Source organism: Fopius arisanus, unplaced genomic scaffold (genome assembly GCF_000806365.1).
Source record: "Fopius arisanus strain USDA-PBARC FA_bdor unplaced genomic scaffold, ASM80636v1 scaffold00014, whole genome shotgun sequence".
NCBI lineage: Eukaryota > Metazoa > Arthropoda > Insecta > Hymenoptera > Braconidae > Fopius > Fopius arisanus.
This window is the reverse complement of record NW_011887753.1, coordinates 269,528-296,372: the sequence shown is the minus strand read 5'-3', so window position 1 is coordinate 296,372 and position 26,845 is coordinate 269,528. Positions and strand designations below refer to the sequence as shown.

General features: G+C 42.0%; 1 protein-coding gene across 1 annotated transcript in view; it reads left to right on the top strand.

Moving 5' to 3' along the window:
• olf413 (DBH like monooxygenase olf413) overlaps positions 1-26,845 on the top strand; it is a 95,244-nt gene that overhangs the window by 63,618 nt on the left and 4,781 nt on the right. Inside the window, exons 3-8 of the mRNA XM_011299273.1 lie at positions 9,176-9,325; positions 21,513-21,704; positions 23,534-23,620; positions 24,294-24,476; positions 25,050-25,502; positions 26,619-26,812. Coding sequence (XP_011297575.1) covers positions 9,176-9,325; positions 21,513-21,704; positions 23,534-23,620; positions 24,294-24,476; positions 25,050-25,502; positions 26,619-26,812 — 1,259 coding nt within the window. The remainder of the gene's footprint in view (positions 1-9,175; positions 9,326-21,512; positions 21,705-23,533; positions 23,621-24,293; positions 24,477-25,049; positions 25,503-26,618; positions 26,813-26,845) is intronic.

Sequence of the window (26,845 nt, the reverse complement as noted above, 5' to 3'; positions counted from 1 at the left end):
TCCAATAATTCTCGATTAACTCAGTCCCTATTCTCGATCGGTTCAATTTATCCTGTCGCTGTTGATTAGGAGTCAAGATCGGATGAATCGATTTTATCGATTACAAGTTTTTAGACGTCACTTATACTCCATTTTTAAAAAATCCCCATCATGTGTAATTAGAAATTTCTTCCGCCTTCCGGAGTGTACGCCGTCCCGATGTATGCACTGGGTAAACGCGCATCGCCCTCCGTGTATCAATCTCGTGACGGCTCCGCAAGTAATTAACGTCTCGGGTGTATAATAATTTATTAATCATACGCTCAAGCTTACTTAGCAAGCCCCAGTTCTCTCACGAGTCCTCTCATTCCCCTCAGGCCGCAACCGCCATCAGTATTTCCAATGTAGACAACATTAATTTTGTCCTGATTTCCCTCCGCCGGAGGTAAATCAGTTCCGAACTCCCTCAACAATCAAAAAATAATATTGGCAATGAACATTCATAAACGAACACTCGACGTCTTGAAATATTTCAACGTGTTGCATTCGTTCAGTGTTTCCCGGAGGCGTCAGACTGTAACGGACGCATCAATTTTATTTGTCCAACTTTATCGCCATGGGAATCTCAGGTCTGATCCCCTTCTCGAATTTCCTAGGTAAAAACTTCATTTTTTATTTCCTCACCTCCGTGGTCCGAGATTTCTAGACGAAAAAAAAAAATAAACATCCATTCTTCAATCTCTAAATTCCTCCAACATCTATTTTTCACAGATAATTCCTGGAGATTATTCAATTCCCAGATAAATCATCAGTCTCCAAGATAAATCATTGATAACTAAAAATGTTGCACGATAGTTAACTAGTTTCTTCATTCCGTTACTAAATATGAGTTATTTTTTGATAAATCGGAGCAATTAATCTTCTTTTTGAACTTTTTGACTGACGCCATTTCGGGGTACGACATCTCGACTTTGTGGAGGCCCTCGGAGCCCTTTACGATAAGATCTCTCTATTTCGGCATGAACGATTAATATCGCCGTTCACCGAGTGAACCACTCACCGATAAAACCAGGAGCCGATATTGGTACCACAAGAGCAACGAGGCGGATTCATTTGGGCAATTTAAGGAGGAATGAAAACAATCGGGAATCGGATCGAGTCGAGTTTAACCGGTCACAAAGGGAAACGAGAGCCCTGGGCCTGAGGTTCTCGCAGTGCAGTAGCCAAAGGACCGTCGGTAGGCGGTATTCAGCCAGGATGCAGAATAAAAAAAGAGCCGAGAAAAGGGAGAGTGGGAGAATTGAGCAAAAAAGCCCCAGAGACGAAGAGGATTGTGAAAAAAAAAGGGAGAAACCCGTTATGGAGATGAGTGGGCCACAATACCGCTCTTGGAATTCATAAGCCCCCGCCCATGACTCCACAATGATCCAAATATGTTTTCTGTATAACAAAATGCTATTATAAATGCTCATCATTAATTTAAATATTATCTGATGCGACTGGCATTCGGTGAGGATGAAAAAACGATGGAGAAAACGGCGCACGCCGGAGTGCGCCGGCACCCGGTCTGAATCACGAGTCCATCGATATATTTTTCAAAAAATTTCATTCAATTCACTCGAATCAAGTCAAAAATTTGATCCTAATCAAGTCGAATTCAGGCTGCCTCCATTCAGACTGATTTTTCCATCTGATTCACAAGTTATTTTTTTTTCGGATGCCCCACAGAGATCAGCCGACACAATCTTCCGTTTCTTTTATCATATTCCCGAAAGATCCTTTTTAACTCGATCGTGCCTCGTATAACCACGACCTCAGTAGTTTTCCCAGAGTTACCAACCCCTTTTACTTCCAGCCCGAGAAGTTCACCAAGAATGAATTAGAGATCGGAAAAACTTTCTTATCCCCTGAAACTCAACTTCATGAGCTCTCGTTGCTTATTTTTTTTTTTTTGCACACAGGGATGAACTGTTTCTCCATCTCCGCCTCGTTTTTGCCCACCTCTCGGTAAATCCCTCCAGATGCCGTATCCCCTGGAATTGTCGATATTTTTGACGCTGGGTAAATATAAGTGAAGTCTGCATTTATATGAATGGGTTGTTTTTTTTTTCCCTGGGTGTTAGCAAGGGGGTAGTCTCTTTGGTGCACTCGATTCTATCGGACTCCTCCCGACAACTATAAATATTTTATTTTTCCCGTGTGTCGTAATATCGTCTGCACTCACTCTGAACCCCCTCGGGCTAGCGATTCCCCAGACTTGTCCCAGGGGTTAGTGCGCAGAGTGAATCCCGAGGGCTGGAAAAACTCATCGTGGATCAAGGGGGTGAGGAATGAGGAGGGTGGTGAGGGGGTGTAGGAGGGATACCATGAGATCAACTCGGAAAGCTCGGACCAATGCAACGATCGAGGATACACTTTCAACTCTCTGTGAGTTAGATACAGGTATTTCACTGGGTTTGAAACTTTGAACTTGAGTAATTGCCGAGTGAGACAGCGAGTTTGGATACTTGGGCTTACTCCCAACGGAATACCAACGCAATGACTTTGTTTTTACTCGCGTCTACGATTTCTTCATTTTTTTTTTCCCAAATCCACCGTTTTTCCGTTTTTTCGCTTTTCCGTCCGTTGGATTTTTCGCTTTTGTAGAGTGAACCGGTTCACCGGTCTCTTCAATTAATCCGAAATGTCACATAATTTTATTTTCGTTAAGGGGCGATTTGTCCCGCCGTTGATTCATCGTTTCATATACTCGTGTCTCTGTTGCTCGAGGTACTCTCACGAGTGTACATACGTAAACGCAGGGTAATACAGATTTATCGTTCAACCCAAGGCCATTCATATTCGGTAGTTCCGAGGAGTTTACCTGGGAGTTCCTCACTGTGCTGGTATCATTCAGGTGTGTACGTACGGGGGTCTACGGTATTTATGTGTCCTGGCTTACTACATCACCCGGGAAACGATCCCTGTGCGGACATTACAACGAGCTCAAGCGATAAAACTGTCTCACGGACAATGTCCCAGGTATCTCCAGTCAAGACGGAGAACTCCTGCGGTGATTGTCGGGGATCGAATGCCACCGGTTCACAGAGCAGGGAGTTTCTAATTTCAATTAGCGAAGGATCGATTAATTAAATGCAAAAACAATCAAATTCTTCATCGGTTTTAATCGAAATAAAATTCAATCCCATGTGAATGAAAATGTTGATGATACCCTCACTGAAATTTCGAGAAAATCTCAACAGTGAGTGATTTTTCCGGTACAATCAAGTCCAACTTGACTCAGAAATTTTTTTCCCCCACGTCGGGACGTACGTCGCCTCGTGTGTAAAAGTTTTTTCCATTTTGCCGCTGTGGCTGGGAAAAAAAAATCTCATAAGCCTTGGAAAAAAAAAGTTGCGTAATAATTTCTGGATCAAAGGGCTTCCTCCGTAATTTTGAAAATTTTTCCACCACTGATTAAAAGTCACCACGACTGGTACATGAGAGCCGAATAAGGCGGACGTTCCCGGAACGTCACGCGAGGCCTTAGGAATGTGCGCCTCTTTTGCCCGGGCTCACGTAAGAGAGTAAAGGGTATAAACGTCCGGACGTCTTCTCTCATCCTCTATCCATCTCTCTCTGGCTTTCACAATTTCTCTCCTCACCTTATCCTCATCCTTTATATATACGACGTGAAGTGCGGCCCCCAAAGGGACACAAAACCACCAGAAGCAGAACCCGCGGTGAGGGATGAGGTAGAGGGTGGGAGGGAGGAGGAAAGGGGCATCAGTTGGAGTATATACGTTTGAACAAGATCCGTGGTGGTATGCTGAAACCGATAAGGAACGGACGTGGAGAAATGCCGGACCGCCTCGTATCTCTTCTGCGAGCGTCAGCCGAACGACCTTATGTCTCTGTTGTACATGCATTATAATGTCCAGGTATATAATCCTGGTAGTCTTCCCACCGAAACTTTATTCAATTCCCCTTTACCCACACCTATAAAAATACACCATTCTCTTATTTCCCACATTTTATTTATCTCACCGTTCAACCTCACGATTTACATTTCAAAAAATTTTATTGAGATCTTGAAAAAAATTTTCTATCCTATTCATCCTATTCACTAAAGTTGGGATACATGAATGAAGTTCCCCCGATTCATGATTGGTTAATATGCTCGCCATGTGTTCATATTGATTCGTTCGCTGGTGGCGGCAAATTCGAACTGGAAGCGCGCGACGCTCGATCAAGCACTCGTCGACTAGATAATTGAAAATTCAATTAGCTCGATGCGATATTGATGAGTAATGAGAAAAAAAGTGTACGTAGAAAAAGGGATCTGCACACAGGGGTGGAATCGGTAGAGAATCGAGTTCCTTGATGCGTGATGCCGGGTGTCTCCGCATCACCTGTTATCCGATGTTACAACATCCACAGGTTCTCAGACAAACGCATCTCCCTCAGCCCTCGATCTTCCTCCCGACGTAACAGCACAGTACAATGGGCACTCGTTAATTGAAACTTACGTTTATTACCGTGAATAGAGGCTGCGTTGGGATTTGAGGACGTCATTCAAATTGAATAAGTGAGATCGATCGTACCCGCTTCAGTTCAATGCACCCTATTTAACTCGTTTAAACAAAAAAAGAGTTATTATTAAAAAAATCTCCCTCCTCTACCGATGGTCTGAATAAATCAACGTTTTTTCACTTGCACGAGGACCGGAAAAATCAACGGGCTCGGCATTTCCCGTCTATTCTCTCATCATTAATCCCTCGATTTTGCATATTATAATTGAACCCCGACGTTATTTCACTAAACACCTTCGCCGGAAATGTATCGTTTCCCCTCGATTCTCTGAGACGAAAAATTCATCCAACTGTAACGCCCAGGGTTTTTGTCTTCCTCCCGGAATACGCAAGTACTCCGGTCATTTCATTTGCATTACGATCTTTCTGCAGTGATGAATAAAAAATTATGCCGACACCCTAGTCTTCTGTGTATCTTCCACAGAAATTATTCTGAGGCTCTGACTAATTCTCGTCAAGAAAACCTGAATCTGGTTAACATGTTCGGACCTTTGGGCAAAAAAAAAAAATTTCGATCGGTATGATATAACGATATACGCAGCCTAGAGGCCGGATCGGCGAGAAAGTCCGATAAATCGTCGGTACTCTCCTCTCCTCCATTGTATTCAACTGGGGAAATATCGATTTCCAGGGTGTCTACAACACTAAAGCGGCCCTGCACTGTACAGCACTGTACTATTTCATCCATTTTTTTTTCACTCCTCGATTATTCTCCCAGTCGTTTGCGCGGAAAGGCAAAATAAATTATTGATATCCCTTGACACTGGGACGAGGGGGAAGGGCTAAAAAATAGAAAAAATAGGAAAAAAAAATATATATATATATTCCGGTGTTGTACATTGTCACGAGAGGAACAACGGGATTATAATCCTCCAGCATTCCACTTATTTCCCATTTCAACAATTTTTTTTTTCTCGTGTTTTTTGTTATCTGTCCCTGCCGTTGAATTTTATGCATTCATGCGAACATGATAAAAGCATTTGTGTACACTGCAACCCTCCCATCCCCTCCACAACTCTTGTAATGATTATTTTAACCGAATGATGGCGCCCCACCGACGGCTTTTTATAACCTTAAACAGCCACCGTGTAAGAGGCAATCCCGTTTTTTTAACGTTTGGGTCGCGTGTCGATGCATCGCTGTTGCTCTGCGTGTGCAGCTTTAACACAGGACATGTTCGTCGTACTTGTTATGCTATCAGCGTATCAGCATTATCACTTATCAATTTTACGATTCTACCGAGGCCAGGGTACAGTTACAAAGTCATGACGATAGGGGGGGCGCTGTTCAAGGTGTAGATGACGAGGGGTTCATTTTGCGGTGTCATGCAGGGGGAGATTTCCCGTCGTCTCGTTTGAACTTTAGGGTGGAAATGAAAAAAAGTGAAAAAAAATCGAGTTACACCTTACAATCGGCTTAATTAAAACTGTATTACAAATCTTTTCTAAGATTTTGAAGCTTGGGAAGTCCGGGAAGGGTGAGAAGATCTGAGGAAAAGTGAAAACTTTTGGCAAAATTCAGAGAAGGTGGAGAGTCTCATCCTGATCTGACGCAATCGACACCATTCCTCAGTCTCACCGATTATTGTATTTTCTTCAACCCCCTGCAAAGTTTATTCACAAGTAACAGATAGAATGCCCATAAAAACACCATAAATAAATGATGTATTACCCCGTGTGCGGTATCAGCTGTAAAATCAACGATACAATCTCGACAATATACAGCGGGTATTAGAAGCTAGGTAGAGTGTAAAAAGGATAGTCCTCTGGCGAGTAAGAGGGAATTAAAAAAAAAAGAATTGACGATATATCTTTTGCTCTTGAATATTCCCATTCTCTGAATATATTCCCCATTGGTGTATTTCTCCCGTGGACAAACGGACGATTATTCTTGGCTTTCTTTGGACTCTCAATGCCTCCCATGAAATAAACGACTCAACCGGCATTTGCATCGTATAGTATATCCCCAAGGCGGTGTATGTGCGCGAGAGAGGTGGATTTTAAGGAGAGGTTTGTCGGGGTTTTTTTTTTTAAACAAAAAAAAAACCACCAAGTCTATGATGTTTGCCGCTTGGGTTAAGAGGGGCTTTAAAATGCGGGAGAGATTCACCGGAGGAGGAAGGGAAATCAATTGTTGTGGATAGTGGTAATTGGTATAATTGCGGTGTAACGAATCGAGGGTAATTATTATTGTCGAGAGGAATTGCACGGGAATGATGGCGTAGGATAAATCAATTGACGGAATGAATATTCATTGAATTTGTTTTTTATTCGGTAAAGTAGTGTTTCCTTTTTGGAAGAGCAAGTTTTTGTAATATTTTGCAATATCCGGGGTGAATGAGACGAGGAGATGAAGGAGTACTTTTTTTCATTTTTTTCGAGTCTAATGAAATTGAGGGATTCGTGCCGATGGGGTTGACCAGCCCTTCTCGCCTGGTGGCCAAAAACACGGACACGTCGGGGACATAATGCAAAACAATTATGCCCCGGGTTTATTTATGGAACAATGTGCACCTCGACGTGTGTGATACCCTAGGTCCCTCTTTTGCTTTTGGTGCACAAACTCATACCCTCATCCTTTGTAGCCACCAACCGGGTTGAGGTGAATATTTTTTTTTTTTTTTTTTTTTTTCATACAACAGTCGGTGTGTCACGGAGCTGGGAGTCGGGTGTGAAACCATCGCGTGCTCTCGCGATAATAAACACTCTCGAGGGCGGCCCATTCTCGCTGCATGCCGTGCCCAATTGTTTTCAGCATCGCTTGTGAATTAAAAAAAAAAGGGAAAAACATGGGGTGTACGGAGGAGGAAAAATAAATGAAACAAACTGTGGGGATTAAATTTATGACTGAAATCCGTCGTAAGGGGGCAGGGACAGAGCGTAAGAACTATTTGGGCTCCTCTAGATGCTTTATTTTTATTGCGTTATTTATCATGATTTTTATTCACTCCCTTTTTAACCGCGAGAACAATGCCACGGCTGGGAGTGCCTCCGAGGGTTCTGGTCCATGTGTGAGATGCTGCGAGGGGAATCAAATGGGTCTTCTCGACAAAATTCCAGTGGAGTCAAGCGGTCGGAGTTCAAAGTCGATGGCTCTCCTCCGATTCTCTCTTGACTCGAGAATCCAAAAAATCACTCGCAATTTTTCACGCACCCACAAAAGCCCACGGGGTGAAATAAGAATAAATCCGAGGATCGAGAGAATAATACGCGTGACTCTGACTGAAACACGTGGTGCACCTCGAGAACGTGATCGTCCTGATTGTTTCCCTCTTATTCCCCCTAACAGTTTCAGCTTGAATTTCCGGTGGGCATGGTAATTATTCAAATTTCAAACTATTTCAGCGGGTTTAGTCGAACAGTTTCGGAAAAATGCGAAAATACATTCAACGGGCGAACGGCATGCGCAAAGCAAAAAAATAGGAGAGAGAGAAAAAAAATTGTAGCACCGGTTGGCGATGTTGGGTTCCACCTTTACGAGCAAACAATAATGCAAGAGCCACACTCACCTCAACCTCATCCCCGTGTAATTATTATCGAAGGCGGCGGGCTGGAATCTCTGGAGTCGCAAAAACTTGTCCCCCAACGTCGGCGAGAACTACTCAGGTTTTATCCATCCTCTTTGTACCTCACCAGCATTACCAATTCCCTCTACACTCGACACGTTGCATCGATGTTGAGACGAGTTATGCCAATGTGGTCTGTGTGCATAAAATTGATTCGCCGGGTCTTATAACTATATGTCGACGAAACGGGTGGTCTATGTTTTCGTGACTTGGAGGGCCCCAGGGACTATCGGATGCCCATAATAGAGAGAAAGAAGTGTGACACTCGAGTCGAGAAAACAGGGTGCTACTGGATAAAACACAAGCGAGACTGCCTGTCAAAAAAAGCGTCTTAACGATCGATCTCACAGTATATACGTTATTCTCGCATCCTTCCACTCGGCAATGGATTTTTTTTTTATTCTTCCCATTTTTTTTTTCATCCCGCGAAAACCACTTTAGTTTACAGTGAAAACCTGCCAATGCCTGAAGAAATCATTTATTTTTATTCTCACCTCTTTCATTTTGACATCCCCATTTTTCCTCTCTCGTGGTTTTTATCGCAGAACTTCAATTCAATAATTGACACTAGACTGCGGAAAAAAAATACGGGGAAGAAACAAATTTCTATACATTCCTTTTATTCCGGCCAATTACAATCGTTATTTTCCCCGATGGCGCATTGGAAACAAAATCCCAGAGTTCACAGAAATTCCAAGTTTACCCGATATTGTATTCTGCGTAACGCAATCCTTGGAGGGTTTTGTTGAAGGTAGAGAGGCCGGTCAAAGACACTGGCCTATCAATTTCGTCCTGCCAGGATGGGGCTTCCCTCGGGGCAATATTCATTCCGTCCCACGCATAGTCCTAGTGTCTCGAAATGAGACATGAGAATCCCACCGAGTGCGGGAATTCCCTCGCACTTCCGCGGTGCTCCGCATTTTTTTCAAATTCTTAATTACCACCGATGACGCGGCAACTCCCGCATTTTTTTTTCTCCCCCCAACTGATTATGGGATTAATTCCCCCGAAGTGTTTTGACATCGTGATTAACGATCCACCCGTAAATTTTTTGCTCCAGGACCGACACGTGAAGGACTCGAACAAAGATCCCCAGATGGACTCGAGTCAGGACTACTACCTGCTGTTGGGATACGAGAACAAGACTCATACTGTTCTGCGATTCACTCGTTCTTACGACACGTGCGACCCACGGGATCTCAAGATCACTGTAAGTAGCATTTGATTTTTTTATTATTTTTTATTATTTTTTATTTTTACAACTGCCGTCTGGTTATGGCTAGTTGGTGCAGCCATTACTCTGGGTTATCCGCATTATGAGGTATCAGAAATATGAGGGATTCTCGGGTATCACGATGATTTTCTACGGCATCCTCTCCCGCTTTTATACTATTTCACTCTCCCCTGGATCCCCTCTGGTCAGGTAAATGGCCACTTTCCGGGATTTCTAGACTCCGTGAGCATGAACAACGCGGCAAACATTCATATTTATGCAGGGATAAAATACGTGACGCGATTACGTTAGTTCCAAGAGTGACCGAGTTGAGGGGAAATAATATCAGATGATGAGGAATTTCTTTATTAAGTTTTTTTTTATTACCCGCTTGAATACCATTAGTCGGTCCTATCGCGGCTGGGGCCGAGAGTTGGGCCTTGAATACAAATTTTTTTTTGTTGTGGAGATAATCATTTTGGGAATTAATTCATACCGCGGTATTTTACCATTTGATACAAATGACGATACCCCGGGGGCTAGTGTCATTTTCTTTTTTCTCTGAATTATTTTCCCGGATTTCAAAGTGCCACTGAACTTGTTGAAATTTTATCATTACCACATGAGATATCGATGAGCATTTACAATCGATTATTGCCGTTCCTTTCACCCCCTTCGTGCTGGAAACGATAACCGATAGATTCGAGGGACCGCAATCTTCCAATAATTTGAAGAACCACCAACTAATGCCGAAAAATCCCCCGGCAAACTGCCATACGTCCGCCACAGGCGACATTTCGTTAAATTAGAATGTCACAACGAAACAATTTCCCCGTGTCACGACGGAATCTCCGTATTTCCCCGCCCGCAAAAATTTTCCTTTGCCGTATCTACCAACCACCCCCTCCCCCTCCCTCAACCCCCTCGCTACCGCTGTCTTATCACAGTGGCACTCGGGATTTGCATTTGCCCACGAAAAGAAAATTGTCTCTCCCGTCTTTTGCGGTAAGACATGCAGCTGACGTTGCAGTGCAACTTTTTTTTTAAAGCCATTTTTTTTTTTCTTAACTCGTGTTTTTGATATAACCCTCGGGGTCACCAAGCAAAAATTGCTGAGGGGAAATTACCCACGGGAATACCACACACACTTGTCCCACCACTCGGTTACTCCAGTGGTTTCGATATACCACGGATGCATGTATCGAGGAGTTTGTACTGCTGTTGGTAAATTGGATCGTTTGGGTGAAAGAGATCGATTTGCATTTTACGACTTGGTACCACCGGTTATGATACCAATTCGTCCAGCAAGTTGTAGAGACCCGCCTTTTTTTTATTTTCCTCCGTTTCATTCGCTAACTGCTGTCATGGTTCGTTTATTTCTTCTCCTACTTGGACAGCTCCACCCATCTACGTCTCGCTCGTTGACTCTAAACACTCGGTCACTCGTATTTTCTTCAACCCACCCCCCCATTTTTTGCTTTCTAATTACACCGCATTTTCATTTGGATGAAATATATTTATTTATTTGCCATCACTTATTTCTGTGGTATCAATGTCTGGCCTCTCGATAAACATCGACATTTACCAGTGGTATCGTCACGCGAATGATCTTTTTAACACTTTTTTGCCAGTCGTCTCCATTCATGTGCCACAGCCACAGACGTAACCCGAAACCCGAGAGAAACCGTACGAGATCTTTCTGTTTCAATATTCGTCAGATCCCGACGTACCTCACGCCTCTCTGAACAAATAGATTTTATTTTTTCACCACTCGCCAAAAAACCAGTTATTTTTCCCTTCTCCGTGGAAATTACTGGAGTTGATTGATTCATCACGAAACAATACGGGGGTGGATTAAAAAGTCGGGTGGACGACACACACTGGGTACAATTTTATCAGCACAATGACAAACTGTCACAATAGATCCAGTGTGGCTCGTCTATTTGCCTCGCGTGACATATTGAGGGACGTCTCTTTGCATTGTCCTCTGTTTTGTTAAACGTTAGGGCTCTTTTTGTTCAATTTATCTGGGTGAATCTTGATGTGACCCATGGAAGAGTGTAATATGTTGGTGCGGGTCAATGGAGACATCTCTTCAATCATCGTCATACTGTAAACATGAGGTTTTTCATATTCAACCATCATCTCTTTGAGGCTTTACCCTATCTCCAGTCAAATCAATTGTTTCTGATTGACGAGAATGATGGGATGTGGGTGCAGTTGATCGGCTATCCATAAAAATAGCACAACTCAATATATTACCGCAAAAAAATTAATAATAAATTCCTAATGGCTGAAAATTTGAAAATAAATGCTCGAAGGTGAAACACTTCATCCTCGAATACTGAAGTTTTATCAAAATCCATTAACCAGACAAATTTATATCCCGCACTTACCGCATGAAACCTCCCCCTCCTCCCTCCTTGACTTTAAACCCACTGGATATTCACCGACTCTCATTACGTTTAGGCACGCATGTGCCCTCACGTTGGGCTTAATTACGCCGATATTCCCTCTTGGTGTTGTGCGTAATACACACACCAGTGTGGAAACCAACCCCGTGATTGCTTGAACGCGTAACGGTTAATCCTTCGTGTCTGAATTGTGTACATAAACTCCTGTATACGGCACTCACCCTTCACCCGAGTTTCAGGGCTCAGGCCAATATACGTTGTTTCCAGGGACAGTATTATCTGATGCGCAGGTCGAGGCAGTATGAGCCTCGGTAGACTATTTTAGAACGAAAATTAGGGCTGGATTACGGGGTTGAGGGTGAGTCAAGGAGTGAGTGTTGACTCATTTTCAGTCACTCATTACATCGGAAATTATTTGCCTTCAACTTGTCCATGAAAAAAATTAATATTTCATCAATGACGAAAACAGCATTAACATTAATGACGAATACGAAAATAGAAACAGTCGTCGTGGCGTGGTGGCTAGTTCTCTCTGGAATTTGGGTCAAATTTAATGGAAATTAATATTTCCAACCCCTGGGGTGTTCATTTGTGTCGACGTAGCTGCAAATTGACAAGTTAAATTGGTGAATTTAATGCGTTGTAACTGTCTCCGGGTATTCGTCTAATCCTGCTGACGTTTTCGTCGAATCGATTGAGAATGCGTTTGCAGGACTAGACGGTACGAATTGGAAATTCGTATGCAGGGGACCATTGGCGGAGTGCGATATATGGGGCCGACATTTCGGACTTGGTGTAATGGAATAAGCGTGAAATTAAGCGGCCCATTGTAGTTGAACATACCGTGTTTTGATCAGGTATTAATATTACTGTCGCCAGAAAATCGTTACCATTGCAGTTGGAGCATTACGGAGTGATTACTGCTTCGGTATAATGAATAATAAAGATTAACGAACAATTAATTAGGTAAAATTTACTGGAAGAGTTAATGAATGAATTTTATTATTTATTCTGATTGCGTAATCATGAAGTCGGATAATGGATTTTACATTTAGATTACTCCAATAATTCCTGTATAATTACAATTATCTGGGGCTGTGAAATTTCGATGGAGTTAATACTGTTCTAATGGATTTGTCCTACGTTTTTTCATTCGAAAATTCCATGTGGAGTTCTTTACATATTACCTGTTTCCCGTGTATATTCTATCAACAAAATTGAGGGTAAATTAATGCCGAAGAATATGCAATGGGCAGAATTCAATCGGTAATTCATATTCGGATAGTTAATTATTTGTCTTTGGCAAATGGTTGAACGCTGAATTAGAAATTAAATAATAGTTTCATTCGCGCTCTGATTACGTTGAATGAATTTCATTCCTCATCTGAACGTTGAATAATCGATTATAATTATAAATATTTGTCTAGGAACACAGAAATAAAGTTGATGTTTGATTTAATTTTGATTCCCTTGAGGTAGTGAAATTCCATGATTTCCAATGGTGTAAAATTTTAATGAAGTCAATGGTGATGCCAATGAGCAGCTCTTCCATTTTTCAATGCGACGGATCAATGTAAGGGACTTGAAATATTGGCATTTTCATATGAGTCCTGTCAATGACCTAGAAAGTAATGAAATGCTGTCGTATCCCCGATATGACATGCAAAATCAGCACATGAGGAATTGGAAACGTGACGTTTTTCCACCACCCGGATGTATCCGTCGCTCTTTCCCACATACAACATATTTTTTTTTTCCATATTTCGATACGGGCATCGGAGTTAATGTAAAAATCGACATACAAAAATTCGATGGGAAATGGAATCACTGTGTAACCCCTTGAATGGCAATAGAATTTTTAATTCAATTTCTGTTCAACATGAAAAATCAAATTAAAGTCCAATATGTCGATGAATTTTTTTTTTCATCGCAGTTCTGGATGAATTCAGCAAGAATAAAGGAGAACAATGGTGGAAAAGTCCTGTATTACATACCGCGATCCCCTTTAAATTGCTTCCCACTCGATTTCGGAGGGATAAATTGATCGAACTCACTTGTCCGTATTTAATGACAGTTTTAAAGGCACAACTGGCTCTTTTGTGAGTCCTTCCAATTGTAAGAAAACTCGGTAGATAGCATTTACTTTGAAGAGTTTACTCTTGTGATGCCCCCAGGCATCGTCATAGACCGACCACCGTGATTTCACCCCTTCTCCCCTTTTTTTTCTCCTCTATTTTTTTTTTCTCGTCTTATATCCTCTGGTTGGAGATAAATTTTTAACTAGCGAGAAAAACTTTTCCATTCAAACTCCCATACTTTATTTCGGCTTTTCTTGAATTTTATTTCACTCAATATGATAAATCATCTTCTAAAATTAAATTCAGGGAATTGTTTTATTCCCCTGGAATGCCAGATTTTTTTCGTGTTCGCATGCAAAATGATTAATTATCAATCAAAACTTTTTTATCTCATTTTAATTCTCTAGTTATGAATGAAACATTTTTCATTCGATCATTTTCCCGCTCCGGGGAATGATGAGAGCCACGGGCGAAAAGTTGATGAAGGTGGAGAGGATAAAAAAAACTATAATCTTGAGCCATGAATATTCTCGTTATCTCAGCGGTGTAATTAATCTCGTGGCTGTCTTTGGAGGTAGCTGTGAAGTTGATTAGTGCGCTAATGGCCGCCAAGGAGATTGGTCAGACAGGATGCAATACTATCGTCTCGAGTGTCTCCTTGAGGTTCGTCTTTATCGGTGGCTTTATTTCCCCTTGTACCCTCGGTGGACCTTTTCGATGTGGCACGCGCCGACGGAGTCAATTCCAAATTCTTCGGTTGTGTTATTTAATATGATTGCTCTGAAGGAGATAACGAAAATAAACCGGTTCCGGGAGCTCAATTGAGCTATGCCTGAATTAATTTTGTATATAATACAATATTATTTAATTGAACGTTAATATTCCACAATAATCCGAATGGTAATTTTCCAGCATGGAAAATCCTTCGATATTTTCGCGTTTACCCTTTTTATTGGTTATCGCCCATCATTGATTGATTACAAAAAATAATTTCAAGTCATGTTGATGATTTTCTGAAAATTCTCGACAACACACTGATATAAAAATCCCTGGAAACTCTGGACTCGATAAATTTTTATCGGATCACTATTTTAGCGATACCTCAGCGATGACTGAGGAGGGCAAAAGCAATAAATCGATGAGAACTATGACGCACACCTCTGTATATAGATGGGGGTGGGCACAGAGGGGTAACCGTCGGCTTACAGGATTTATTGACGCGTGTCTGTAATGCACTGTGGCACGTAATTTTTTTTTCTCTAAACGCCCAGATGAAAAATAGAACGAATGATGCGCAAAAAAAGAAGTGGTCGTCTTGATGACGACGGAACAACGGACGCGTTAATCATGTACCCGGTGACACGTCCGATATTGTTCGAACGTCAACGAGACACCCTCTGTGGCACAGTTGCACATTTTTTGTAATTATTTTTTTTTTTACCACCGCTGGAAATATCACTATGAAAGTATTAGTTTGAAATGTTGACGCTATCAGGCTGCCACTGAAAGTTTAATCCCTGCTGTACCCCGGGGTATGCCGACGTCGCACAATCTCCATCTTCTTCCGAAACTTCTGTATTTATAAAAAAAAAAATGTTCTCTCTCCTCCCTCCGTTTACTCCCCAACTTTTCGCTTATCCGAATTTAGCTTGAACAGTATCGCTATGATATTTTCAGATATTTCGTTGGGATTAACGTTTTCGTTTAACTTTCAAACGATTTCACGAACCGCGGGGTCGACGCCTTGAGGGCGGAAACCAGTGATTGTCTTTCTGTCTCTTATCAGATTCTTGGGGAATGAGTCCTCGAGGAGTCATCACAATTTCCGGCCAAGTCCGCAGACGATCCTCAAAGAAATTTTAACCCGGGGGATAATTGAAAAAATGATGAGAATAAATATTGGCTCGATTGATTCCGTTTGAACCCCGATAAATTAAAAAGTAATCGAACTCGGAAATACGTTCTTCATCTTATCGATGAAAAAATCAATTATCCTGTCCCTGACATACAATCCTCTCAATAATCCCCGCGACATCGACTGTAACTATTTATACCGTCAATAATTTTGTCGAGCGACAGCCACGCCGGATTAAATATTCATCTCGATCCCTCGCAAAAAAATTAAAAAAAAAAACAACGGAACTCCCGTGTTCGCTTTGCATCCAATAATACTCACAAGTCGGTTATATCCAGAAAAAAATCTCTCAATGTTCCATAAAAAGTCTCACCACTTGGATAAAAAAAAATGAAACGGGGAGGACCTAAAAATAAAATGAAAGTAGAATTGAGTCCAGTGACAGCTTCAAAAGCGCACACGTCCGGATGTTCTTTTACGGCTTTGGATCAAGGGACTTTGGGCTTAAGTCTGGGTGCAACAGTCTTCAGGGACCTCTGGGTTCGGGACTATATGCCAACTGGGATCAACGAAGCCACACCAAGTGATCCACCACCGGTATAACCACCGCTTCTCTCATCCACCCATCCACTGTAATAAACTAGGAACCTCTGGACTATTTCCCCCTAAAATCTGTTCGTCTCACTCTCACCGTCAACCTCTCTCGTAAAATGGAAAAAAAAAATTTTAATCAAACTTGGCGAGCGATATCGGCACTGCCAGTCGAGCGTATGCTACTCGTAAAATACATCACATGTCGTTACAAAATATTCACTAACCGAGGAAGTGGAATCTTGCTGTTCTCCGAGTTGGGAGTTATTAATATTTTTTCACGGGGAATAATTCTCTGGTTTATTATTTCAATTGCGTATAAACCACCACAAGAAAATTTATATTGCATACATGGATGTCTTCGTCGATTAATAGGGGTGTATATTCACCCCCCAGATAATAATAAAAAGCTCAGCCGCCAAATGACCGTTCGTCTTACCTCCAAGTGCACCTGAACAGCATCAAGTGCCCACCCCAATACAAAAATACGCGAAAACCCCGAGCACCGCAGACTCCGGGGCGTTAACCACTGTCCCATTTTGCCCCCTCATCCCCTAAAAAGAAGGGTAGCTTGTGCGAAGCCATACGTCAAGACAATAAGTGCCATTAAGATAACGCCCTCGCCGGATAACCTCACTCCTCTCCACCGCTTTTATTCTCTCCACTTCCTTCCCACCACACACCGCACAAACGGCCACCAAGATCCGGTAATGGAGAATTCCATTTTACCCAAGAAGTTATTTTTACCGTTGCGTTAGAAACGCCCGAAGACCTCTTGCTTTTGGAACAATCCAATCTCTGGATTGTACCTCCACCGCCCGGACGATGAAAAAAAAGACAGAGAGAAAAGGTAAAAGTGTCCAAGAAAAGAGGCCATCCATGGTTAACTATCACCCCCTGGGTCCTCCACCATATATATCACCCAGAATTAAGAAAAAGAAGAAAAAATGTTATTCTCTCATTAAATTGAAACGCACCCTCTCGACGGCTTTAATTAGGGCGCCTCCTTTTTTCGGCAGTTTATTATCTTTTTCATTACCAACGGGATAAACAATGGGGGCTGTTTATTATCCTGTTGCCTATACCCAACATTCCCATTAACTTCTTTATCCGGCACCTCCTCTTCCTCTCTTCCCTGTGAACAGCGCAATCATGGATTCAATCCGTCGAAAAGTTCTCAAATCTCGTTATACGAAGCGCGGATCGTCGAGAGTGAAATGATTCGAGTTATGTTCCCCGTCTGGCGAATGAAATTAAATATTTGATCTGTCGTCACTCTGTTATGTCCCCTCACACATCGGGAGCGTACAAATTGCATCGTCTCCGAAGACATCTAAAAATCCAATATCCACTATTCCGTGTGAAACCTCAAGCCACAGTTCGCAGACACTCTCATCGTGTTATCGAGAGATTCCGAGATTGCTCGATACTCAAGTTGTAATCCGTAAAATTAATTTGACGAAGCTGTGAAGATGGTTCACATGCACTCAGCATGGGGAGTCAAATAATTTTTTTTTTTTTTCATTTGGCGAGTGTTGAAATAAGGGCAAACGGTAATTTCACTCAATTTCAAGATTTCGTGTTGCAGGTGTCACTTTCATGGCGCGTGACATGAGTAAAATAAAACAATTTCCATGAGGCAATGTAAACGTTAAAATTGGCTTGATAATTGCCCTGGAAGTTGGCCGGATGTAATGAGAAACGAGAGTGGCTGTCGGCATATACCGCTTCTTTAATTGCTTCTTAAAAGCGAAAAACTTGGGATGCTCTTCCATCTCACTTTTACGGTACTTTGGGCTGCTATTCTCACCGAGAAAATGCCCCAGTAAACGCTTGCTTGTCTCGTGCACAACTACTTTCACATTCTACTTAGGAATGTTCAATATTAGTTTTCTCTATCGAGTTAGGTTGAGGGGGTGTGGGATCTCTCTTACTCATGATAGAGGGGAAGGGTCGCCCTCTGTTTTACGTAGACTACATCGGCTGTCGTGTGGGTTTCCACTGGTTTTATAGCGATTTCCATCGCCTCCTGGGATGTAACCAGCCTCTTCCGTTTACTCAACTCCTCTCACCCCCCGTTTTACCGCCACGTTTTCCTTTCATCTTTTCTTCAATAATTAACAGTCCTCCTAGAGCTACCACCACTTCCGTGGCTTTTTCTCCATTTTTTTTTATTTCCACCAGAAAATGTCATCCGGACGTTTCGCTGAGACCACTCGGTTAGGAAATGTTGAACCAGTTTTCCAGGGTCCGCTCGTTTTTTATCATGGTTTTATGATGTTTGCTATGGGTTTTGTCTTGGGTTATGCTGAACGGTGGCAAAGAAGTCGTAAAGTCGGTTGTTGATCGTCATGATCACTTTTTTTCTTCTCTCGTTGCTCGTAGATTCCTCCGCGATTTCTGGTTTTTTTTTCATGGGGATATCCCGTTGATTGACGCTGAGGCTTTCATTGTTCTCCAACTGCTGGTTGTTGGAGAATTTTCTCGACTTATTTAATCGATTGGGAGAATGATGAAGGGAGAGGACGAATGACGGCAAGAAGCCCCACTGGCGGTCTCGACGATCGTGAATACCAGTCGGGGGAAGCTGGATAAAATGAAATAAATGAGGAAAATATTGGAGTAAATAGGAAGGAATTGAAGTAAATGGGGACTTGGTGATTTCAGTAGCAGTCACTTGAAATCTCCACCCCCTGGTATCATGTTAAACCAACTAATAGCATTTCCAATGTGTATCAGATGGAAATGTCTCCAGCGTGGAATTTCACAGTCGGATAACGAAATTCAGGAAATTAAATCGTGACGAAATCGATGAAATGGAGTATCAGGTTGAGAAATGGAGAATGAGGGAGTCTATCTATTCTTGTCTGGCGGTGGATACTGGTGTTGTTATTTTCTTTAAAATTGGAGAGGAGAAAATTTCGTTTGAAATAAAGATATTGCGAGGCGTTTCGTTTCCAATTCTGTTTGCCAGTTGTGCCAAGGGTTCTCGGCGACCCGGAATTCACAATTTTTTTTTTCTGGAATTGTTCTGATCGTGAGGAGATTCAGGTCAGCGCACCAAAGACCCATCGACCAACTGCTGTTATCCCTCAGTCCCCATGCAAAGGTCGGGTAATTGTTGGAGACTCGTGAAATAATTGCATTTGGGGGGGGAGGGGGGGGAGGACTGCAGCTCCCTGAAGGCTGCACTGATCGTATTTGTCAATGTGTCCGAAAAAATCATAGACCGGAGGCTGAAAGCCTTTTCTTCGGTGACCAATTTTCTTCAATCAATTTCCCCTCTTATTCATCATTTTTCGTTTTAACGATCACCAAATTGGGGATTGGCATAAAATTTTTTTTTTTTGAGTAGAACAGGTAAATGTTGAGGCCGTCAATTACCAATGACCGTCGGGCATTTAAATACCTTCCGGCCACCTCGTTTGGTACGAAATCGATATGAGCTGGTCCGACACGATAGACCAATGAATGACCCAAATGCTCGACCCCGAGGATTTATTCAAAAGTGTTACCACCAAAAACTCTTCCCTCGATCATCTCGTCGACGGGTAACAGGACACTTTTGCCCCGTTATCGTGCACACCACGAACTAGAGAGGCTCTCTAGTGATTCCCATTCGGACCACGAATTATCGCATCGTTAACGCCGCGTCCGCGCTTTTACCTCACACGGCTTTTAAGAGCTGATGATAATGGAGCCTCGGTACATTCTTTTTTATCACTTAACAGTTGAGATTAGGTGTCATCATTAATAATCGTTCACCAGGTCATTTATAAAGAGCACTCCATGAATGAAAATCCATTTTTTTTTTTTTCGTAACTCCGCTTGAGTGTAGACTCGAACCTGCGATTTTTCCCACCTGTCAATTAATGATAAACCATGAATTACAGGGGCAATTCGCATTAAGCTATTCATAAATCGCTAACGACTCCGACGATGACACACACATGATTGGTCTGAACTTGTAACAAACGAGGTTATGGTTGAATGCATTTATCCGCCCCTCGTTCGTCCGCGTTATTCCCCCCCGGGACATGTAAAGACGCTGGGGGTTGTAAATTACAGTGTTGGAGACACGACGAAGACCTCCACGTGTCTCCAACTACCCCATCCAACCCGAGAACCCCTGACATTGCTTTAAAATTACGAGTGATTCAAAAGCTCATGCACGATATACCGCCGGTGTCTCCGCAGAATTGATCATTCTATTTTGGTGAACGTACAATCAGACGGCCTATTGTCTCGTGATTCAATGAGCTCGTCTTTAACCCTGGGGTCGTAATCATTAAGAATCGCTGAATGCGTATAACGAGCAGCCGCAGGACTAACCCCCGGTATTAGATACAAATGTACCGAATGTATTCAACACTCGGAACATTCAGAAATAACATTGAGTCGTGGGAAATGGATGGGGAACGCTCGAGCGTCCAGCGAATAACGCGAATAATCACCAGTCCCTTTCATCTGTGTTATCCTTCATTAACGAGGGCTCCTGACCCCACTGGAAAAAAAAAACCCCCTAGAGCCCTTGGGAATGATCCAGGTGTCACACGAGATCCAAGAAAAATCATCGATACGAATGAAATTGAAACTTTTATTTCAGTTTTCATTTAAATAAATGATTTTTGGGGTGCAGTGTCCACTCCATCATGCACGCGACTTGAACAAACACATTCGTTATTCCAGTATTAATTGTTGCTCGGTATAACGGAGGACTTCCGTATCTCTTATTCATCCATGACTTGTTGGATCAATAATACAAATGTTGGGAGGGGAAATTTTACTGTACCGCAGCACGATTGCGCTCGAGGGGCCCATCCAACGTGCTCTCTTTATCCACATGACTTATGCAGTATCTCCCAGATATTGGAATAATGCCAAATATATATAAACTTGTTCACATAGCCGTAGTGCACGGGTAACCTACGATGAGATTTCCAGATTCTCGCTTCTTTCCCCATCCAACCTCCTGTTTGCCAATTTCCTGAAACCCGTAGATTTCCTCGGGTTTTATTTACCCTTTACGTGTACTGAAGATAGACACTCTAATATCACTGGGGATGGAGTTGGCCAACGTTTTATTACACTATACACAAGAGGATTTGTCTAGTTGATTTTTTTTTGTTATTAATTAGTCAGCAGAATGGGGCTCATATGGTATTAATTGTATAAATTGAAAGAATGGAGTGTGGAATTTCGTTGGAAGATTTTTTTACTCTATGTATTTTTTTTTTTTATTTCAGAATGATACGATGCAGGTGGTCTGGCAGTACCACGTGGAGGAGCCAGTGTCAGCTGCTGGTGTATTGCCACCTCATGGGGCAGTTCGTGGCTCTCGTCCACTGTACCTCGTTCAAAGGGACTCACCCCCAAAACGCACTTCACGAAATCAAGAGGTACCCGCAGTTAAAACGTGGGACGTGTTAAATCAACAGGTGAAATATTATTTTTCAAGTTGTTCAACATTTGATTCAGTTGGAGTTATTCAATTGGATGCCGAGTGGATCCCACATCGATCCTAATAATGAATAATGCCGGATGTGTTTCCCTGCATTCCGTAAAAATATTTTTCTCGTATCTTTTTCTTCATTTTTCGCAAGAGGGCAAACACACTTTAACACTCGTATCACGTGCCCTCTGCACGCGCCTCATTCCGCTGCGGGTAACACGCAATAACAGTGGGGAGAGAAAACGGAGATATTGAAAGGGTAGAGAATAGGTGAGGAAAAATATATAAAGGAAAAAGGGAGTCGGGCATTTTCTTTATCTCTATTTCTTGATTTTTCTCCCCTCTGGGTAATATCACTTTTACGAGAGGCATTGTGCTACTGGCGATTCAGCACAACCTGAACGTTTTTTTTTTCTCCTCTCTCTCTCCAATGCGATCTCGGTAATGACTATTGAAATTGAATTACGCTAAAATTTTAAAACTCTTGCCAGAATCAATCGTCGTACCCCTATCGACTACACTACTGGAGCTCAATGTTTATTGGTAACGATTAATCAGTTGTACGTGGGTATAAAAGAATTTATGAGGGCTCGATAAATGAAACACCGGGATTTACAATCACGAACATCCGGAGACTGTATAATTGTTGTTTGTTCATTTTGATTCCGGGAATCGCTTCACCGTCACGTGCCCCTGCATTATTATCTTCATAAATCTTGTGATAGTGAATCGCATTCTGATACGGCTTACAAACTAGTCAGATGATTGTACTGGCATTATTTGAAGAAGTTTTGGCGGATTGTTTGGAAAATTATTGCTAAGAAATTCGGCAGAAACTTGTTGGAATTCTATTTTTCTCACTTCTGTGGAGCTTTTTTTCTATTTAACTGTGATTCATGTGGAAAAGTTTCTCCAGCGTTGTTACGCTGATTTGAGAAAAATTTGGAAAAACTCTGATGGCGGAAAAAAAAGGGGCAGTCACTTTCTTGAATTTTACATGGGAAAATCAGGTGATTATTGAGTCAAGTGTAAATTTATTCATTCATGCAGAAGTAGAAAATTCTGTTGAAAGATTTTGAGGAACAATGAGCGGTATCTCCGAATTTTTGGTAGTTTCTTCGAGTTTAACTTCTGAAAGCTCCGAAGAGTTAACAGAAGAATTATGGCAATATTAATCTTGGCCTCTTTAAACTTGCGAAGAAAATTCATAACCTCGAGGGGCAATTCTTGATGCTAATGTTTTATGTCGGAAATAGCTCCGTTGTAGCGTTATTGAATAATTTCGTGCATTATTTGACTGATGAAGTTGGTGCATAAAGCCCCATGCAGATACGGATGAGAGAACTTAATGCTCTAATTACAAAGCGCTGGATGTTTTATTTTCATTTCAATCCGAATGCAATAGGAAGGTGAGACAGACTGGAAAAGAGAAATGAGTGCCACCGATAATTGAATCCCTCGCTTCGATATTTGGTTTTCCGGTGCTGTGAGCATCTCGTTGAGCGACGGTATCACTGACGGGTACGACGGTTAACCGATCCTTCTCCGTTGATATTTGTACGAGAGCGGCCACCAATGATGCAACAAAATACTTCCAACAACTTATTTATCTTTTTTCTCTCTTGTCCTCCTCTTTCCTCGGCTTTTTCTATTCGATTCATTCGATTGCAGCGGGATTATCCATTCTCACGATTACCGCAATGACTTCCGCAGCTCATTAAACCGGCATAACTGAATATGCATTTCAATCTTTTTCCGTACCCATTTATTCCCCTAGGCTATAACTAACGCTTTCCCATAAAATTTCTATTGCAGGTCAAATTACCGATGGAACAGGACACTCTGCTGTGGTGCCGAGTCGTTGAGATGCCTCAGTTGGATCGCAAACACCACGTCATAAAGGTAAAGCTGTAATTCAATCGTCATTCAAAAAAATTGTTTTTACTCGCGCAATTTGGCAATTATCATTTCACATTAAACCGTACTCATTAGTAATTCAACGATTTTTTATAACTTCGAGTTGCAACGGTAATTTTCTCACAATGCAGAAGTCTCGAGAGCTTTGTCGCGATGTAGGGCGTCGAAGTTGAAAAGATCCTTTCTGCGAAAAGTACGAGGGGGGTTGACTTCCAACTAAAGGAGAAAGGGTTTTGATACTCCCCCGGTATAGTTTCAGTTACGTTACCAAAGTCGGCAACTACCCGGATCGCGAACTCGATTGTACGTGACCGTAATGCAGAATGGAATTGCATCGTGTTTCTATGGCTGTCGGACGAATGAAAGAGAAAAGAGAATTGGTCTAAGATATCCTGTTGTACAGTGTGCGAGAGCGTAAGGGGAAATTTTATATATAGCAGGTGGATAGGGGGTGGTAGCTGGTCTGATCATAAAATTTTATTGATAAAAAAGTACAAAAAAAAAAATGCTATATACTGGTGAATGATCCACAGCGCATGGACGTCGCGATCAAATCAACTCTGAATTGTTCTACAGATAGCTTTATATCCAGTTACAGAGCAGAATAACAAACTATCCTACAAATCATTTATATTTTTACCATTGAAATGATTTTCAGTATGAGCCAGTTATCCAACCGGGTAATCAGCAGTACCTGCATCACATGACGCTGTACGAGTGTCGCGGTAAGGAGTACGACTTGGAGGAGGCAGCCGCATCAAATGGCACAGTGTGCTATCAGCCAGACCATCCATCACTGCTCTGCACCTCGATAGCAGCGACCTGGAACCTTGGATCTGAGGTAAATTACCAATTAAACTACTCTGAAATTGTCATCTCCATTTCCCCGTACCATCGGCCAAGCAAACCAGAATTAATGGTGAATCCCTAAAGACCATCTTAGCGTTAAAAAAAAAAATAAGAAAAACAAATAGAACCAATCGATTTTGATGGTATACCGTTTTTGGTAATAATCCTGTGGACCGTTTAATGCATACCAATGAAACGCCTTCAACGACCGCAGAAGCCACCGCAATTTCTCTGTCGTCAGAAACGTGAGCTCTCTCGCTGCTGGAGATATGTCTGTGCTCTCACAGAGCCACGGCTTTTGTCACCAATACACTCAACCTCTCTCACCTTCCAATTCCTCTCCTTTCTCCCCTGGACGTCATCGGGTTCTTCAGACCAAAGCACGTACGATCGTGGTTACCGTTACCCCCTCCATCCTCTTCCCCTCTTTTCCCAATACATCGTATTTCACTTTGATCGACCATCAGAAATAAACAAACTTCACCTGGCAAGACTACCCACCCATACACATCATTTTCAACCTCTTCGATACCTTACGAATTTGTCTTAATTTTTTTGTTCTCAGGGCTTCAATTATCCACCAGAAGCTGGATACGCCCTTGATCCAGACTCTGGGCCCCGCTATTACATGCTGGAGACGCACTACACGAATCCCTTGCTGGACAACTTTATAACTGACAGTTCAGGATTGAGACTGGTGTACACCAATCAACTTCGTACTCACGACGCTGGTATTCTCAGTGTTGGCATCGATCCTAACTGGCGTCACATAATACCACCAGGACAGCGGGAGGTTGTCTCAGAGGGTCACTGTGTAACAGACTGCACTGGTCAGACGATCCCTGAGAGCGGGGTCAATATGTTTGCCGTTATAATGCACACACATCAGCTCGGTAGAAAGGTCAGGCTCAGGCAAATACGAGCCGGTGAGGAACTTCCACCGATTGCATCCGATACCAATTATGATCCGAATTATCAGGAGTACAGGAGATTGCAGCGACCCGCTAAAGTTTATCCGGTGAGTTTTCCCTTTATGAATTCCGGATGTAGGACCTTTCCTTTCACACTTAACCATTTCAAAATTTAAAATTTTTTTAAAAACTCACCAATCTCGCAATAATGGGGATTTCGGGGTGAAGTGAACAGATCTGAGTTGCGGATCGATCGCAGATCCGAAATGAGGGAGAATTAGCCCTCGTGGAGTGATTTTTAATTTTTTCATTTTTTGAAAAAATTCACCTTGAAAAATTTTCAGAAAAAATTCACCAATCGCGCAATAATAGGAATTTCGGGGAGAAGTGAGCAGATCTGAGTTGCGTATCGACCGTAGATTCGAAATGAACCAGAATGAGCCCTCGGGGAGCGATTTTCAATTTTTTCATTTTTCGACAATTTTTCACTTGAAAAATTTTCTAAAAAAATTCACCACTCTCGCAATAATGGGAATTTTCGAAAGAAGTGAACTGATCTGAGTTCCGTATCGACCGTAGATTCGAAATGAACAAGAATGGGCCCTCGTGGAGCGATTTTCAATTTTTTCATTTTTCGACAATTTTTCACTTGAAAAATTTTCTAAAAAAATTCACCACTCTCGCAATAATGGGAATTTCCGAAAGAAGTCAACCGATCTGAGTTTCGTATCGACCGTAGTTCCGAAATGAACAAGAATGGGCCCTCGTGGAGCGATTTTCAATTTTTTCATTTTTCGACAATTTTTCAGTTGAAAAATTTTCTAAAAAAATTCACCACTCTCGCAATAATGGGAATTCCCGGGAGAAGTGAACAGATCTGAGTTCCGTATCGACCGTAGATTCGAAATGAGAAAGATTCGGCCCTCGTGGAGCGATTTTTAATTTTTTCCAAAAATTTTGGGATAAACAACAAAGGAACTTGAAACAGCCTCTCTAATATTCTTATTTTAATATTCTAATATTCGCTGACTTAGTTGCTCATTGCGATTGAATCTCCTGGGAATGAGAATCTCCTGGGCCTAGCCCTCAAGAAATTCATTGGGTCTTCATTAATTGACTAATTATGGAGTCAGCTCAATGAAAACAATTGTGGAGTATTCCGCGCTCATAAAATTGCTGAGAACAAAGTGAAATAATCGAGGCATCTAATAATTCTGTTTCAGGGAGATCATCTAGTGGCTGAATGTACATACTCATCCGAGAGTAGACAGACAATCACTCTGGGTGGTCTAACAACACGTGAGGAATCCTGTCTGGTATCAGCACTGTATTATCCACGGATCGAGCTATCGCTATGCTACTCACTACCCTCATTACCAACAGTCCTCCAGAGCCTGGGAATTCAGAAGCTCAAGCAGTAAGTCCACTTGATTAATTTCTATCATATCAA